At 35.5% G+C, this 19,359-nt stretch overlaps 1 protein-coding gene across 2 annotated transcripts in view; it reads left to right on the top strand.

The window, feature by feature from the left end:
- Mnat9 (microtubule-associated Nat9) overlaps nucleotides 1–19,359 on the top strand; it is a 146,609-nt gene that overhangs the window by 44,272 nt on the left and 82,978 nt on the right. For both annotated transcript variants that reach the window (XM_090376984.1, XM_090376983.1), the window contains exon 2: nucleotides 4,827–4,936. In XM_090376984.1, coding sequence (XP_090233110.1) covers nucleotides 4,840–4,936 — 97 coding nt within the window. In that variant the 5' untranslated portion in view covers nucleotides 4,827–4,839. The remainder of the gene's footprint in view (nucleotides 1–4,826; nucleotides 4,937–19,359) is intronic.

The following is a 19,359-nucleotide window of genomic DNA, read 5'->3' as shown; positions in this document are numbered from 1 at the left end:
TTCTTCGTAAGAGCAACCCTTTGTTCCATTCAATAATCTTGTTGCCCTTCTCTGTACTTGTTCCAACAGCTCTACATCCTTCTTAAAATGAACCCTCCAGACCTGTATACAGTACTCAAGGTGTGGCCTGACCGTTGCCTTATACAAGGGAATAATCACCTCCTTATCCTTGCTAGAAAAATTCTTGTATATCATTGACAGGACACCATGAGATACTATTTCAGCCCGTCTGCACTGCTCAGAGAACTTCATATCTGCCTGCACAATTACTCCCAGGTCCTTTTCATTCTCTACCACTGTCAGTGTAGTACCACAGAGTTGATATGTTGCTCTGGGGTTGCTGTTTCCCATATGTACAGCAGGCCCCCGTTATAACGCAGTTCGCTTTACGCTGATTCGCTATAATGCTGTTCTTATATTATAACCTGTATCTGACTATAACGCTGTCACAGATCGCTATAACGATATTGAATTTTTGGCATATTTAAACAAAATCGTTTCATTTGTTGGAGTCGATAGCTTGAAAATGAATAGCAAAACAGCATTAAAACGTTTTCCACGCCGACATGAGAAATTTTCCCAAGCTCAGTGAAATTTTCTCGTGCGCTAATTTAATTGCAGTACAGTGACTTGTTACGTAGTTCCGAGATCAACATTTTAAAAAATGATCAAATATATTGCTTGTAATATTTGCGTTGTATGCATTTATCCAAAGTCTACTTCGGATAAATGCATCACTCAGTATCATATTAGACATCGTGCGAAACGGACAGTTTACTTGAACATTGTATCGTAATTAATGCAACCAACGCAGTTACATTTTCGAAGAGTTAATAATGGCCAATAAGAATGAAAAAGCAACAACATCTGAGCGCAATACGAAGACTATAAATGTAAGGAAAAAGACTGAATTTGAAAATTAAATTAGACGTTTTGAAACGAATCGATTCGGGTCAAAGACAAGCGAATGTGTGTGCCATAATTTAGGACTTGCAAGTTTAACTGTAAGTACAATTATAAAAAAAAAAAAAAATAAAGAATTAATTTTAGCAGCAGGAAAGATAACTGTTCCACTGCAAGCAACTAGGGCTAGGCGGGCTATTAGGATTGAAATGGAAAGACTTTAACTAATTTCATTGAAGATAATATCCAATGCAGAATTCGGTTAATATTATTAAAAGAGAGAGAGAGATTAGCCAATATAATGATCTGAAGAAAACTCACCTAAAAAAAAAAAAAAAAAAATGTGGAACCATTTAAAACTAGTAAGGGCTGGTTGAATAGATTTAAAATCCAGGGAGAAGCCGCAAGTGCAGATTAAGGAGCCGAAACTTTCAAAAAAGAACTTGTTAAAATTATTGAAGAGGGGTATTGTGTGTTATACTTCTCAACAAAGTTTTTAACATAGTTGAAGCAGGACTTTTGTGGAAACGAATGCCTAAAAGAAGTTTCATATTGAAAGAAAAAAAAAAAAAAACATGCCAGGTAAAGAAGAAAAAAACATGCCAGGTTTCAAAGCGGCGAAGGATCGGTTGACTTTATTGTTGGGTGGTAACGCTGCGGGGGATTTAAAATTAATACCCCTTTTAGTTTATTTGGAACAGGCCAAAGTTCAACCCAAAATCAACACATTTTTTTGATTAAATTCATCAATTAAATTAAATCAATTTAGATCAATTAAATTCATGATTTTAATTGGAATTTTATGTTTAATTTTGATACGTAAGTAGTTATTACATAATTATATACGTATGTAATGCAGAATATTTTATATGTACAAATATTTGAATATTAAATATTTTGACCGACATTTGTGCATATTTTCACTACCGTTTATTGTTGATTAGGAAATATCCTATGGCACCGACCGCAACTCACAAATACATATGTTACCTTATGGGAATGTGGCGCTCGCTTAGCGCGGACTTAGCGCTCTGTTTTTACGAAACCAATTATTAGCGTTAAGCGGGGGTCACCTGTAGTACTTTATATTTGTTAATGTTAAACTTCATTTGCCACCTCTCAGCCCATCTGCTCAACCTTTCCAGATCCTGCTGCAGCAGCATAGCATCAGTACTGTCCTTAACAACCCTGCCAACCTTTGTATTGTCTGCAAACTTGGACATTAAGCTTCATATACCATCATCAATATTATTTATAAATACAGAAAACAATAATGGACCCAACACTGAACCCTGAGGGACTCCACTAATAACATTAGTCCACGATGAGCAGTGTCCATCGATTACCACTCTCTGTCTTCTCCCACTCAACCACCCCTGTATCCATAGCAGCAATTTGCCTCCAGTGCTACACTGCTCCAATTTGTGCAGCAGTGTTCCATGTGCAACTGTATCAAAGGCTTTTCTAAGATCCAAATATATGATATCAAAGTTATTCTTTGCATCCAGTTCCTTTGTGACTACATCACAGTATCCAATCAAATTAGTCAGACTTGACTTCCCCTTAACAAACTCATGCTGTTTCCGAGCTATAACTGAAGTCTTGTCTAGATGATCCTGCAGTGCTTCTTTAACCAGTGCCTCCATTAATTTCCCTGGAACAAAAGTTAAACTAACAGGTCTGTAATTACCTGGGTCTCCCTTTGATCCTATTTTGTGGATTGGGGTCACATTTGCACATCTCCAGTCCATGGGTACCTCCCCTAAGTCCAGGGAAGCTCTCATAATTATGGCTAAGGGTTTGCTTACTTCCTTTGCCACCTCCTTTAATATAACTGGATAGATTCCATCCACCCCAGGTGCCTTTCTTGTGTTTATCTTCAACAATTTCTCCTCCACTTTACTGTCAATTATTACAAGATTATGTAGCTTACTGCCAGAGTTGAATACATCTCTGGCATTCCCCTCCCTGAATAACTCCTCATGTGTAAATGTCAATGCAAAATATTCATTTAGTTTGTTAGCTACCTGAACAGGATCATCAACAGTTGAACCATCCATATCAAGTGGACCAATCTGATTCACCCCCTTCCTTCTAGAGTTTACATGAGTAAAGAACTCCTTGCTGTTTTTCTTTGCATCCTTTGCCAAAGATTTCTCGTAATCTGCCTTCGCCTGCCTAACCTCCTTTTGTAACTTGGTTACAGACTAGCTTATATCTATCATAGGCTTCTGTGTTACATGTTAATTTATATGTATTCCATGCATTTTTCTTCTCTGTCACATGTCTAATTAGTTCATCTGACATTCATTTAGGTCTAAATCTTGAACAATATTTCTTTGTTGGTATGAAAAGCCTAGTAGTTTCCAAGATTAATTCTTTGAATGCTTCCCATTTTGAATTTGCTTTTGGTAACGTCATCAGTTGGTTCGACTGTATAGAATTTAAATACTGGCTCAGACCACTGTAGTCACCTTTACGAAAGCAAAAACCCTTCCCTTTACCCTTGATGGTAGTTACCTCTTTGAGTAAATCCCACTTCAGCACACTGTGATCACTACCACCTAGTGGTTCCTTTATCTGCAGATTCTTGATGCATGAAGAATCACTACTGATAATCGGATAATGAGATCAAGAGTGTTACTCCCTGTAGTTGTCCCCCGAACTGCTGCTGTAGAAAATAATCATCCAATAAATCCACAAAAGCCTTGCTAGTGTGTGAGTGACCATTCCGCAAATTCCAGTCAGTATCTAGGAAATTAAATACCCCCATTATAAGACACTCAGATTTACTGGCCCACTCTATTTATCTGCACAATTGCTCATTATACTCATCGGAATCATTAGGCCTATAACACACACCTACTCTCATTTTTCCTTTCCCAGTGCTTATATCACACCAAACACTCAACATTGCATTGTGCACCCACATCAATTGGATGCACTTCCTTAAATTTTGTGTGTTTCTTAACTAAAAGCATAACTCCTCCTCCCTTCCTGTCCTGTCTAACCTTTCTGTACACATTGTCTCCCCAAATTCCAGTTCTGCACTGCTTATGTCTGTGTGACACCATGTTTCTGATATCCCAACAATATCTGCCTTTGTTATCTTGACTAGCACTTCAAGCTCATCAAATTTATTAACTATAGTCTTAGCATTGGTGTACATGCAAGTATACATGCACCTGTTTCTACTCTTAGTTACCCCATCATCATAGCTGGGGAAGAGAGAGAGACATTGTCGAAAGCTTTTGGAAGTATTTTATTTTATCAAAAGGAGTGAGTGCAGCGAGCAGGTTGCAAAGTACCCTAGTTATTATTATTATAAGGGCTAATAATAATAATAATTATTGTACTTACAGTTTTAATGCCCAACATTGTTTAATCATTGGTATCTAATGTTTGTATATATCTGCACCTTAGCTGTAATATTTATATTTCTCTCATTTTGTCAATCTGATTTGCTTAAAAAAGGTGTATATGATGCATGTTTTTATGGTAGGTATATATGTATTTATGGTAATATAACCTCTGTATAAATTAATTTTATGTTAAGATATGTGTAAACCCTTCTGGCCTTTACTGTTCAGAGTATGTACAGCTAAATATACTGTAAATTTATTCACATACAAATAAATGGATATTTATTTATTACTTAACATATTGCATTTAATTGCTGAATGAAGTGAAACAAATTGTTTCTTTCATTTGTTATTCGTTGTTTTTCATGATTCTCAATCCAATGCATTATGAATGCAAATTTATCAGTTCAGATGGCTAATTGTTACTATTGCGTTAAATGAATGCCACAGTAAAAAACTCTTCAGAACATATTTTTGGTTTATTTTTGGCTAAGGAATCAATTTCTGTTATGCAGTATTAATGGTATACATTAATGTATATAAATATTATATATAATTTAGATATCATGGTTGGATGCAGGATGCAGAACTTCAACAACTAACAGCGTCAGAGCCATTGAGTATAGAACAGGAATATGCTATGCAGGAATCTTGGATTGACGATGAAGACAGTACAGTAATATAACTTATAATATTTCCTTTATGGTAAACTGAAAGATATAAATTTATATCCTTGTAGGTACTGCAAAAGAATTTATTTTTAAAAATTTATTCTTTAAAAGTTTTTTCATTTTCTAAAAGTTTAAATCCCATAAGAGCAATCCCGTAGAGTTAAAACACACAAGTGAGACTTTCAGCTTTTCATCCCAACAATGTATGTCTCTATTGTGAAAAATACATACAAACATGATGTTAATTTTGAATCTAATCCTACGTGCACGTTAGGAATGGTTTGAATGCTTGGCGCAAATCAGAAAAGCATTCTTAATTTGGTACATGTCAAATGAACCCTGGAGTATTGGAAGTTTAGTTATTTTCTTCTTATTTCTTATTTTTAGAAATGTTTCTTCTCGGTTGAGAAGAAACATTTCTCCTGGTTACGAATATGCATTGTAGAAAATATGACCATGTAATCAATGAAATTTTCTCACGTAATAAACATAGTTCGGAGTTTGGAATCAAATTTAACGATAAACTTTTTTTTAAAAAAAACCATGCCACCAATAATAAATCAACTTGCTGGAAGGCTCGATAGATGGGGGCCACCATCATCTTTACTTTCGAAGTAAAGATGATGGTGGTATAGTACAGTATTTTCGAAGGTATAGTACAGTATATTTGATGAATTACTTAAGAATACGATTTGATTTTCGAATTGTGTGTTTGACTATCTATTTTTCTCTCTGAAAATACGTTCAAACAAATAAGAAACAGATTAAAGACATCGCACGCTCCTGCAATGGAAAGGCCCCCCACAATTCACTGCAGAATACAGATCTCTTGACAAAACAATCGTAAACAACTTTGGGAAAATTACTTTATAATGTAAAGTCGTTATATTTCAAAATAGACCAAAAATAATAAATCAACTTGCTGAAAGAGTCACTAGATGGAGCCAGCCTTAAACTTTAAAATGCCTTGTCATCGCACATTTTGTGCTCTTGCTTTGAAATGCATTTTTGAAAGCAGTGAGGGGGAAAAAAAAAATCTTTACTGTTTTTGAAAGAATTGTGTGGGTAAAAAAGATATTTGGTTGCTGTGATTCTGTTTTGTCTTTCTAAGGAATGCTATGAACTTAAGAAAACATCAAAATCGTATGCTTGTCTTGCTAAGAATAGTATTGAGTTGATGAGAGAAAAACAAGTTTTCAGCTTCTTCCGGTAAAAATGGACTAACACTGTATTTAGGAACGTGGATTTCAACCAAGGCAACCTCCCACTTGGCGTTTCACTTTTTCAGCTTACAGAAAGGATCGACATATATTTAATCATCAAAACACATAAAATTAAAGAAAATAATTAATTTCAGATTCTCAACGCCAAATGAACCCTTTTAAAACAAAGTCGCCGTCTTGGCGTTAGTTGCAACATCAGCGATGGGTTGGCTGTGAGAAAAGGAAATGAGTTGTTTCCATTATATGAGAGAGATACATGCTGTATCTCTCTCATATTTTTGAGATTAAACAGTCTTATTTTTGAGATTAAACAGATTGCAGAAATGATTGCTAAATTGAGCCCCATTCATGTTGTAAGTCGGTAAATATTTTCCGAGGCATTCCGAAAATTTTTGTGGTGATTGCTGGCGGGGTAATGGTCCTTGACACTGATTTTCAGTTCAATCGGCCCATTGGTTCCAAAGATATGTGCACTTAAAGCTTTTCCACTAGAGAGAGCGCTTAAACTCAGGGAGGGATGAAGTAATTTGGTCTAGTATCTAAGTATGAAGTTTCAGCCTCCTAGGCCCCACAGGAGCTGAGTTATGGGCTCTCAAAGTCGGCCATGCCCTATTTAAGCCGCTACTTTCTTCGGTGCTAGCTGCTCACCACGGTTTTGTGAACTGTCCATGTTAGCTGTAGAAAAAATACATTTGTTTCTCCAGTTTTTACCACTAAAAGCAAAAGATAAATTTCTTTTTTTCTTGAAACAAAGATAATGAATTTTAACTTTATTCGTGCATGGGTCAGCTTTTGCTATGTCATGCTTGCTGTTTTCATATTGCAAGCAGTCCAGCTGCCAGCATGCCAGGGGATTGCACAATCAAATAGTTTATTTGCTAAATTTCGTTATCAGCCATTTGAAATGAAATATCTGTTTGCACATGTTGACATCATTGTGCCAAGTCCTGTCATGAGGGTGGGGGGGGTACTTGCTGTGTGACACTAGCTGTTGATAGCAATTGTTCTGTGGTAGAAGCACCTTATTTCACCGACTCATCTTTATGTTTATTGAGAGGAGGGGAGCAGCAATGACTAAAAGACATACCAGACTGTTTTGGCACCTAGGGATGGGCAAGACACTACACCCACATCCATTGGGTGTAGTATCTTGTCCCTCCCTGGGCAGACAATGTTAGTAGAGGCCCAGCTTCTCTTGCATTACTGCTTCCTGGTGGCAAAGAGACCAAACAATAAAAACAGAACTCAATGCACTTCACACTAACCACACAATATTCACACTTGGCCTGTTTTATAGTTTAGATCTACACACTGAATGTCCTTTGTGCTGCTATACATTACAAACTGCATACATACATACATACTGGACTCTTTTGTGAAGGCTTATATTCTTACTGAGATATGCTCTATTGAGCTATTAATGCTAATCAGAGTTGGGTAGTGGCACGCTCTGAAGTCAAACGAACAATTGCAATGTAAGATTTTAATTAACTTTAAAATGTAACTAACAATTGCAATATAAAGTTTTAACTTCAAAATGAAGAAGTACACTTTCCCATTATACAATATTACAGAAAAAAAAAAGCTTGGTTTTTGTCTAACAAGTACCCCTTTGGTACATGATTAATGTATTCCATGGCACACTTTCTGCTACTCCTTTAGCAGTTTTTGCAATTTCACACATGATTTCTTAGCTTTGAAAAGGATATCACATGCCATTTGTTTATAAAAATTAACTGAATATATTGCAACTGGTAGCTTGTTTTCATTTCCACTCGCACAGGAAAAATGTTTACATTTTTTGTGAGTTTTCCATGTGTAATTGCCATGCCAGTGATGTACTGTATTTTTTACATTTTTTTATTGCATCTCTAATTCATCTTCTGTGGTAGAAGCAATATAGGCAAAAAACTGAACATCTGTAGTAATTACTCTGGAATAACACTTTTTATTTATAAAAATAACAGTTTTCTTTTGTCGATGTCTATCGAAACTATAGTATAATGAGGTGTGATATATCCAGGGTGCACTGTATTTAATGGGGATGTTATTTGTCATAAAATTTTTCTCTCATGTTTTGGTCATCAACATAAAAGAATTTCAAAAATATTTTTAACCATTCATCAAAGAATAAAAATACTTAGATTATCCAATAAATTTCATTATTTTTTTTCTGTTTGCCTTCTTTTAATTCAATTTTATTGTTATTTTTTTAAAGCTGGGTATTCTCTCGGGTCATTCATCAAAATCTATTTCCATGATAATGCAGTAACACAGGAAAGCGCAGCTGACTGTATGTAAAACAGTCCCAATTGAAATTAATTAAAAAGTTTGGTTTGAAAAGTATTGGTTTGGAAATTTTCTAAATTACCCTAGAGGATGTTTGCTTATGCTGTATTGAGGAAGAGAAGTTGAAAATTTCCTCTTATGCTGATGGTAAAGATTAGACATTACTTTACCGTTACTGACAAGTGCAGGGGGTTACAAAAATTTGCCACGAAAACAGCCATAATACATGTGGAAGGTGATATTTACAATGGAAAGAAACTTTGCCGTAATCCGGCAGTATGCTACTGGAAGTCAATGAGGAAAGGCCATAGATGGGAAAGGGGAATGTATTTGAATGTATTTAAATAAACTTGTAAATTTACTCCAGTAAATAAAAAGGAATTTCACTTATCGAATAAGCGTAGCAGCCTTTAAAATTTGACTAAAAAATGATTGTCAGTTTACCACATTTGAATAGACAGGTGGGCAGAGTAATGCTAGGGTAGCATCACATAATTTGATTAAAAATGACAGTTATTACTTTTTAAACAGTTCTTACTTTGATTAAAAATGACAGGGTTCTTAATGACAGTAATAGCAGTGTGCTACTGTAACAGGATCTAAAAAATTTGAGCAGATGGGCTGAGAGGTGGCAACTGAAGTTTAACATTGACAAATGTAAAGTACTGCATATCGGTAGCAGTAACCCCAGAGTAATGTACCAACTGTGTGGTACATTACTCTGGTACATTACTTCTCATTCTCTACTACACTCAAGGTAGTAGAGAATGAGAAGGACTTGGGAGTAATTGTGCAGTGAGATACGAAGTTTTTTGAACTGTGCAGACAGGCTTCAAAATTAGCTCATGGTGTCTTGTCAGTAATATACAAAAATTTTGCTAGTATGATAAGGAGGTGATTGTCCCCTTGTTTAAGGCAATGATCAGGCCACACCTTGAGTACTGCATACAGGTCTGGAGGCCACATTTTAGGAAGGATGTAGAGCTGCTGGAATGAGTACAGAGAAAGGCAACAAGATTAGTGAATGGAACAAAGGGTTGCTCTTATGAAGAAAGGCTTAAGTTTTGCAAATTACAGTTTTTGGAGGCTAGGCACCTGCGAGGTGATCTGATTGAGGTGTATAAAGCCTTGAATGGTTTGAGCAAGCTCAGTGCTGATGGGATTCTTCCCATCGAACGGTGCGAGTGCACAAGGCCCCGTGCCGCTGACTGATTTTGCAAAATAAAAATGGTTTCATTTTTTTTTTTTGTTTTAATACTGTCGCAAAATCTAGCGACATCGCCATAAAATGGCCATATTTTTAATATACATAAGAAATAAAATGTCAATAATCATGTTATTAATATTATCTGTTGCCAGCGTTTGCATAGTTATCGTACTCTAAAGGCTATATATACCACCGACTAGGTTTTCTCGGCCCTTTTTTGCTTTCTACCTTCGAGAGATCGAGTGAATTCGAAATTATTCAAAAAGTCAACTTAAATTTTCTTCTGAGAAAATTTTAAGTTAATAATACTGGTTTGACCAAAAAATAGTTAAATAAATACAATTTTTGATACCTTTTCTCAATTTCGATTTCTATTGTAAATGAGTAAAGAATTTCTTGTCTTATTTTATTATATATGTGTAAAGGTTGTGAAAAGTGATCGAGACCAATGTATTTATTTTGGTCAATCTAAACATAATTTTATAAAAAATATTGAGCCTATTTTCAGGCCTTTATAATTCTTTTGATCCTCTTAGTAGGTCACCGAATCATTAGCCTACCTTTAGGCCTCTACAATTCTTTTGAGTCTGTTAGTTACTCATTTTAAGCCTCTTTAGTAGGCTATTCAAATAGAAGCCTTTTAGTAGGCTATTCATTTTAAGCCTCTTTAGTAGGCTTAAATATAATTGAGTCTCTTAGAGACCTTATAAACCATTTAGCTGATCGAATCCTACAAATAAAAATAATAATCATATAATTGGAGTTTCATTTGAAATTATTGAATAAATATTCCCCACAAATACGAATATATATATATATATATTATTCTTTTGTATTATCATTCTATTGTGGTTTAACTCGTCTTTGTTCTTCATTAATGTCATTGTTTTTCGTCATGATGGCTAATTAAACATTGTCCGTGCCGGTGTTTTTTTACCTAAAGATATTATAGTTAATACATTACTGGTCTTTAAGCTAGCCTATTCTCGGTTATCTTAATTACCCGCGGCCTATACATTTAGGCGGCCTATAGAATATTAAAAATAAAATGCGAATTGAACCATCATAATACAAAAGAATAATTATATATATATATATATATGACAGCTGATCGTACATCGTACATTTTTATCGCGATTTGCGAGGTGTGAAAATAAATAACATACAGTCAGTCCTCGTATAACACGTGTTTACACTACACGAATTCGATCATACACGATTTATAAATAGGGGAACAATATCTTATATAACAGGAACCGAATTCGCTTATGCACGATTCACCTTTGTGTTTACAAGAAATGGCAGTCGAACGCGGAATCACCCCAACCGAACGCAATACGATAGGAATGAAGAGAAGATTCTGAAAATGTATTTGTGTTTTATATCAGTGAAGGGGAAACACATTTCACCATAATAACGTAAAAACCAACACAATTCCAGCTATCGGCATAATCGCAAATTAGATCGAGTTAATTAATTTAACTCAATCTAATCGCAAATTAATTGTAATTAGATCGAGTTTACTACCAGTTTATAACAGATTCCACTAGCAGAAACGCAACTGGAAATTGTTTTTATTGTTTTATGGTAGTAACCCCTAGAAATGTGCTTTAGTAAAATGTGAGGTGTTAATAGTGTATCTCTGCCTCTACGGTGTTGTTTATTCATTTGCTACCCGCGCGCAGCTTTGTTTATGTGTATCAAGCGTGCTTCCTCGTTTTGTAATTGTGCTTTATTCCCTAAAGATGAGTAAAATACTTAAAAAGGTCTGAAAAGGAAGCATCCTGGTGAAGACACTGCAGATTCAGAGAGAAAAAGAAAAGCAATATCGATAAACGGGCGGACTGTGTCAAAAATTCTTACCCGGGAAAATTTATAGTGGCCTCATACTATGGTTTATGGCCAAAATCACACTGGCCTCCGGCCTACCAGGGTTTCCCCGGTAAGGCTTATGGCCAATCCGCCTCTGTCGATAGAGAAAAAATATGAAATTGTGAAACACTTTGAGCGAAATGAAAGACCATGTGATATTGCACGTGCTACAGACCTAAATGTGGCAACGCCGAGAATTACAAAGAATGCAGAGAAAATAAAAACAACTTTCATAGCAGGAACAACTCAAAGTGTAATTAAAATCCATTAGATTAAGACACAAAGAATTGGAAGAGATGGAACGGCTGTCATCTGTTTGGATAGAAAATCAAACAAAAAACAAGTTTGCTTACGATAGAAGCAAAAGCATTAGCAATATTTTATTACGTAATAGTTGTAATAGAATACATATTTTGATTTGGTTTTGGTTTGGGTTTGTGTGTTCAATCTTGGGTGGCTGGCACCTAACCCTATTTTTCCCATAGGGCCTGTTGTTTATATTGCACGAGGGTTTCTAGGAACACAATTATCATGCTATACGAGGACTGACTGTATTTGTATCTATTTCGCAACATGACTAGTAGAGACAGAGATGCAGGAAGAAAGTATATGTGTGTGGCTCTGATAAATTGAAGAAGAAAAGAAAGAGAGAAGAAATTACGGATAAACAGAGGAACTCCCTTGCAAAATTTTTTAAAACCGAAAATGTGCAACAAACTGAAGAAAAGCATAATTCACAGTTACTGGAAGATCAAACTCGCGGAAATGAAATTACGCCGTGCAACACCAAAAACGATCCTGATCATCATAAAGCCAGCTCTCGTCCTAATGAAGAGGAAAGCGATCATAAGAAAACTGTAAAACGGGAAGATAATCATGAAGCAGAGGGAAACGTACAGATGGAGGATTTTTTGTCAGCGTCGAACAAAGAACAAGATAAATTTTCCGAGGACCGCCGCTTCAAGAGAGTCAACAAAGCGACGAAGACGAAAATGTCGATATCAATGATCCTGGTACGTGGCTTGAAATTATAACTGATAAATTTAGAATGGCTATTATTCAAAATGGCGTGACACAAGTAAAAAACTACGATTTTCCGAAAGATAAAAATAACAGAAGTTTTTCTGAAAATTATTACTTAAGAAAATTAACGAATGGGGAACATCAAGAACGAAGGTGGTTACTCTACTCAAAGTACAAAGATGCCACATTGTGTTATGCGTGTAAGTTATTCTCTTCAAATACCACTTCTCTGTATTTAACTGGACTTAACGATTGGGTATATTTAAGTTCGCGATTACAATGTCATGAAAGATCAGAATATCACTTACAAGCTATCTACAAATTGTTACAACTTGAAAAGAATTTGAAACTTGGAAACACTATTGACAAAGAACATGAAAAAATAATTAAAAATGAAACACAGCGTTTAAAATGTGTTTGTGAACGAATAGTGGCTGCTATTTTATATTTATCAGAGCATAATTTGGCGTTCAGGGGGAGTAGCGATGCTTTATATAAACCGCACAACGGTAATTTCTTAGGTCTCATAGAATTACTTGCAAGATTTGACCCAGTCATGAAACAACATTTGGATCGGTGCGTAGAATCAGCATCGCGTTCCTATTTATCTCATAGAATACAAGATGATCTGATTTCTGCTTTGGCTAAAAAAGTTAGAAAGGAAATAATAAATACAGTTAAGACAGTTAAGTATTTCACAATTTTATTAGATTGCACTCCAGATGTAAGCCATCAAGAACAATTATCTGTTATTTTAAGATATGTTAATGTAGATAACTCTGAAAGTGATGTGAGTATACAAGAACAATTTATTTGTTTTGAAACAGTAAAAGACTCGACAGGAAAAGGGTTATCAGCCAAAATTGAAAGCATATTAGAAAAGGAAGAATTAGATTTAGGGAACTGTCGAGGACAGGGGTACGATAACAGAGCTAATATGAGAGGTTTATATAAAGGCGTGCAAGCACTTATCCTGCAAAAGAATTCCAAAGCACAGTATATGCCCTGTGGAAGTCATAATTTGAATTTAGTTCTTGGAGACATTTCAAAATCATCTTCTCTCTTGCAAATTCATTTTTTGAGACTTTACAAAACATATATAATATTTTTGCAAGTTCTGTGATACGCTGGGATATATTAAAAGAGAATGTCAGATATCTTACTCCAAAACCGCTGTCAGAAACGAGGTGGGAATGTTGCCTCGAAAGTGTGAAATCTGTGAGATACCAAGTACCACAATTTTCTCTAGCTTTGAAATACCTTTATGAACATACCAGTGACATGAAAACGAAATCCAAAACCCAATCAATTGAAAATAAACTTACTTCATTTGAATTTTTATTAAGTTTGGTCATTTGGTATGACATACTGAATGAAGTAAATATTGTGAGCAAGATATTTCAAAATTCAAATATAGATATCGGTACTGCAAATTCACATTTAAAGGGCCTTTTAAATTTTTTTGAACAGTATTGTGAATCAGGATTCAAATCTTCTTTAATAACTGCATAGGAAATAGCTGAAGGATTACAAGTGACATCTGAATTTAAGAATCAAAGAACTGGATGAAAAACAAAGCAATTTTGTTATGAAGAAACCGATCAGCCTATTTCATCAGGCGAAGAATATTTCAGAATTCATTATTTTCTAGTCATAATCGATAGTGCGATTATTTCTTTTAAGAAAAGATTCGAAATTTATCACGAACATGAGACATCATATGGTTTTTTATATAATTCGGATAATATTCAAAAACTGACTGAAAACGATCTTCTTAAATGTTGCAAAGACTTAAATGCTACCTTGCAAGATGATATTGATTGCATTAATTTATTTAATGAAATTAAAATTTGTCTCGAATTTTGCCTTCCAGGATCACAATGTTACAAATATTACAATATTTACTGAAAAATAATTTATTTGAATTGTATCCAAATTTTGTTACTGTTCTGAAAATTATATTAACCTTACCAATTACAATCACATCTGCAGAAAGATCTTTCTCAAGATTGAAAATAATAAAAAAATTACTTGAGATCTAGCATTAGTCAAGAACGATTTACCTCCTTAGCCATTTTATCTATCGAATCAGAAATAGCCAAAAAACTAAATTATGATGATATTATCAACGAATTTGCTGTAAAACATGTAAGAAAATGAAACAAAAATCACATATTGTGACCTTATTCGATTAAGTCGCATACCAAATTGTATTTTATAAGTATATGAAGCAATTATTTTTCTTATTTGATTTATTAAAGATTTTTTTGTGATTGAAATGTTAATTTTATTAAAATAATTTAAATATTTATCATTTTTATGTAATCCTTACTAAATCAATTTGTCCATTGTAATAAATATCAAAATTCAATAAATTATTTTGTTGTACGAAATTTGTATCAAGGCCCCTCAAGTCAACTTTGCACCGGGTCCTGACTACATTATCTATTATTTCTATTTATTACATCAATTATAAATACAAATCAGCAATAAGCAAAATAAATATAAATCAATAATAAATAGAAAAATATGTTTAATTTTATTTTTTCAGTGTTACTGTGGCAGGGTCATAGCTCAATGTCACTTTATACCCAGCCACCACTGATGAATACTAGAATTTGATACCTTATTTTTCATAAGCATGCAGTGTAGGGATTTATTTGAGCTGAGTGTGCACTCCTTCGGAAACCCTCTGCAAAGGTCCACTGCATTTTTTATCTGCCAGTGATCCCCATTTTTTGAATTTTGCCAGCAACTTGTATATGCCAGTAAATCAGAATGTCTTATAATGGGGGACTTTAAATTTTCAGATATTGACTGGAACTTGTGTTGATCGCTCACACACTAGTAAGACTTGTGGATTTATTGGATGACTGTTTTCTACAGCAGCATGTTAGACAGACAACCAGAGAGAGAGTAATATTGTTGATCTCATTATCAGCAGTGATTATTCATGCAATAAGAATCTGCGGATAAAATAACCACTAGGGGGCAGTGATCACAGGTACTGATGTGGGATTTGCTTAAAAATGTAACTACCATCAAAAGTGCAGGGAAGGGTTTTTGCTTTCGTAAAAGTGACTACAGTTATTAAATTCTCTGACAGTTATTAAATTCTATACAGTGGAACCAACTGATGTTACCGTCAACAAATTCTAAATGGGAAGCATTCAAGGAATTAATCATAGAAGTTACTAGGCTTTTCATACCAACTAAGAAATACTGTTCAAAGTTTAGGCATAAATAGATGTCAGATAAATTAATGAGACTTGTGGCAGAGAAGAAAAATGAATGGGATGCATATAAATTATCAGGTGACACAGAAGCTTATGATAAATATAAACTAGTCATTAATTAAATCACAAAAGAGGTTGAGTGAGCTAAAGCAGATTACGAGAAATCTTTGGTGAAGGATGCAAAGATATATAGCAAATAATTGTTTACTTATGTAAATGCTAGAAGGAAGGGGATGAATTGCATTGGTTCACTTGATGTAGATGGTTTGACTGTTGATGATTCTGCTCAGATTGCTGACATTTTGCATCTACATTCACACATGAAGAATACTTTAGCAAAGTGGATGCTAGAAGTTTGTCTAGCAAACTCTAACAGGGAGCTAAATGATTTTGTAATAACTGAGAGTAAGGTGGAAGAGAAATTGTTGAAGTTAAACATAAGAAAGGCACCTGAAGTGAATGGGATCTATTCAATTATATTATTATTATTATTATTACTAGCCATATAGTGCAAGGAAGCCTGAGACACCAGCTAAAAAAAAAAAAATTTCCGAGTCACCCTGAGAGAGAGAGAGAGAGAGATAGAGAGATAAGTAGAAGGGAATCACCAAGAAAGAGAAGAATGATGATATCCGGCTCAGGACCCTGGGTGTGCCAAGCCCATACTCACCAGGTGTGAGCCTCCGGGGAGGCAGCAGAGAAAGTAAGCAAATCCTTAGCCATAATTATGAGAGCATCTTTGAATTCAGGGGCAGTCCCCACAGACTGAAATGTGCAAATATATCCCCAATCCACAAAGACGAGGGGAATTAGAGAGTTACACAAGTAATTACAGACCTGTTAGCTTAACTGCAGTTTCAGAGAAAATAATGGAGTTACTGGTTAAAGAAGTAATGCAGGTCCACCTAGACATGTGGACATGTTTTTTAAGGGGGGGGACTCCTAGAACGTGAGTTCATCTCCGCCATGTAACTCTGTGAAGGACAGTACCACTATAAGAGTGCCAGAAATGTAAGTAGTATAGGTTTGCGTGTGTGTTCTGTTGTTATGTTTTGGCCACTTGGCTATCTAGAAGCATCAATCACCTGGACAGATGATTCTGAGTACTCGTCCACACCATGGGAAGGTGGGCCAGGCCCAATGGAGCACGTACTGTCTCAATACGAGACTCTGATCTACTTGATGTTGCCTAAAGGTGGGCCGGATTTCTCTGGGGGGTCTACTCCAGAGAGGGGAAAAAATAAATAAAATAAAAAAAAATCTCGGTGGTGTGGGGGGGGGGGAAACCTAGACAAGACTGTAGTTATGGGTTCAGTCTCAGCATAGGCCTGTAAGGGAAAAGCTTGTTTGACCAATTTTATTGGATATACAATGTGGTCACAAAATCACACATATACACTGGATCCCAAAAATAATTTGATATCATATACTTTGATTTCAAGAAAGCTGTTGATACTGTTGCACATAAAATACTACTGTACGAATTGGAGCAGTGTGGGATTAAGAGCAAGTTGCTGCTATGGATAAAGGGGTGGTTGAGTGGAAGAATACAGAGTGGTAATTAATGGACATTGCTGTTCCCCAGAGTTTGGTATTAGGCTCATTTGTTTTCTGTATTTATTAATGAAGGCATATCAGGCTTAATGTCCAAGTTTGAAAATGATACAATTGTTGGAAGGGTGATTAATGATAGTAATATAGTGCAAGGAAGCCACAGGTTGTTTACCGCACCGGCCGGAACTGGAAAAAAGAAATTGAGTAGATAAGGAAATACAAATTATTTGCTTCCTTCCTCACATAGGTACCTATCCAGTTGACCTTTGAATTTTTATTATTATTATCTGTTTATTTCTCTTACGAGACACCCATGGACAGCACGTGGTTAGAGGGTGTGGTTACATTATATCAGTATTTACAAGCATATTTACATGAACTTATTTACAATATTTGGAGATGACAAAACACAGAATATGTGTTAATGGATTAATTGCGAATGGTTGTTAAATGCTAAATATTATTATATAAATTATTAAATTAGTCTTCTTATTATATTTGTACCTGCCGGTACACATTACCAAATATTTCTGTCCTATACATTTTGTCTGTACATAGTTTCTCTCCATCTATATTTAAATTATTAAAATAATTCACAGTATTTGCTGGGAAAAATCTCCCCAGAGAGTCCAATTGAGTCAGTTGGCACTTGAGACTTGGTTCTTCTCTATTTATTCTCGGTCGTGTCATCCGAGGGCGCGTGATCACGTTTCCCACTTTCGGTGCATCTGTTCTCTCCGTTAGTAGCTTTGCCAGAGTTAAGATGTTTCTGGTTGTGATGATATACTTCCAGGGTGTGATGTCCAGATTGGCAGACAAGACCGCTCTTGAGATGGTAAATGGTTTCCCGGCGATCTTGTTTAGCCATCTCAGGAGCCAGTATTCTACTCCTAAGAAGGCCTTGATGTTGTTCTCGGGGGCCGATGACCAGATAGTCGATGTGTACAACGGAATCGGTGTAACGCATTTAAGGATGTATTGGATCATGAGATGAGGGCTTCGGAGACCGGTGAGTTCTTGTCTAGTGCTCCAGAGTGCTGCGTATGTCTTTTTCCTAATGTATTCGAAGTGAGGTATGAAGTTTAATCCTTCATCTCACTTAAGGCCAAGGTCAACATGTGCGGGAGTTTTTTGGACTCTGGTATTGTTCATGAAAATCATAATTTCATTTTTCTTCTTTTTATTGGTGAAGGTCATTTGGGCAGTTTTCTTTTCATTAACTTTCAGGCCAATGTAGTGCAGATATTCTTCTAGTTTCCTGATTGCCTTGTTTGCTTCCTCTGATAGATGGGGTGCAGTTTCTTGTTCTTTGGAGATTACAAAAAATTTCAAATCGTCAGCATATGTAATAAATTGCTCACAGTTTTGAGCTAAAAATGGGGCTAGTGCTATTGCGAAGAAGGTCGCGGACAATACGCCCCCTTGAGGTACTCCCCTAGAGATACAGTAAGTTGCTGTTTGTTTCCCGTTTATTGCGATAATTTGTCTTTCTTGAAGGGTGTTAGTGAGAATGCTAAAGTGCTTCCTGAAATGAGGAAATACTCCTTGAGGATTACTGTTATAGCTGGAATTGGGACGTTGTCGAAGGCTGCTGCTACATCCAGGAAAACGATGTCCAACTGTTGTTTATTGTTTAAAGCTAGCTGTATTCGGAGTAGAGTCTCCATTAAATTTGTTATAGTCGACCTTCGAGAAAGCACAGAATGTAAGTATTCTGGCCTGAATTTATTCAAACTGTCAGCCTCAACTACCTGAAAGTAAACTGTTCCAACATTCAATGACTCACTGGTTAAAAGAAAACATCCTACATTCTAGTCTAATCCTCATTCCCTGTAATTTGAATTTATGCCCAAGTTCTGGAATGCTCTATAACAGTGAAAATTCTGCCTTCATTCATTTTACTAACCCCCTCTCAGAGCCTTATAAACCTCATTTGGGTCAACTCTGAGGTTGCTGGTTGCCAGCTCTGTAGTCCACATATTTGGAGTCTTTCCTCATAAGGTAACCCTTTTGCCAATC

The sequence above is a fragment of the Mastigoproctus giganteus genome, chromosome 7 (assembly GCF_048544385.1).
Source record: "Mastigoproctus giganteus isolate SK-2022 chromosome 7, ASM4854438v1, whole genome shotgun sequence".
NCBI lineage: Eukaryota > Metazoa > Arthropoda > Arachnida > Uropygi > Thelyphonidae > Mastigoproctus > Mastigoproctus giganteus.
The sequence above is the reverse complement of the archived record's forward strand: the minus strand, read 5'-3'. Positions and strand labels throughout refer to the sequence as shown.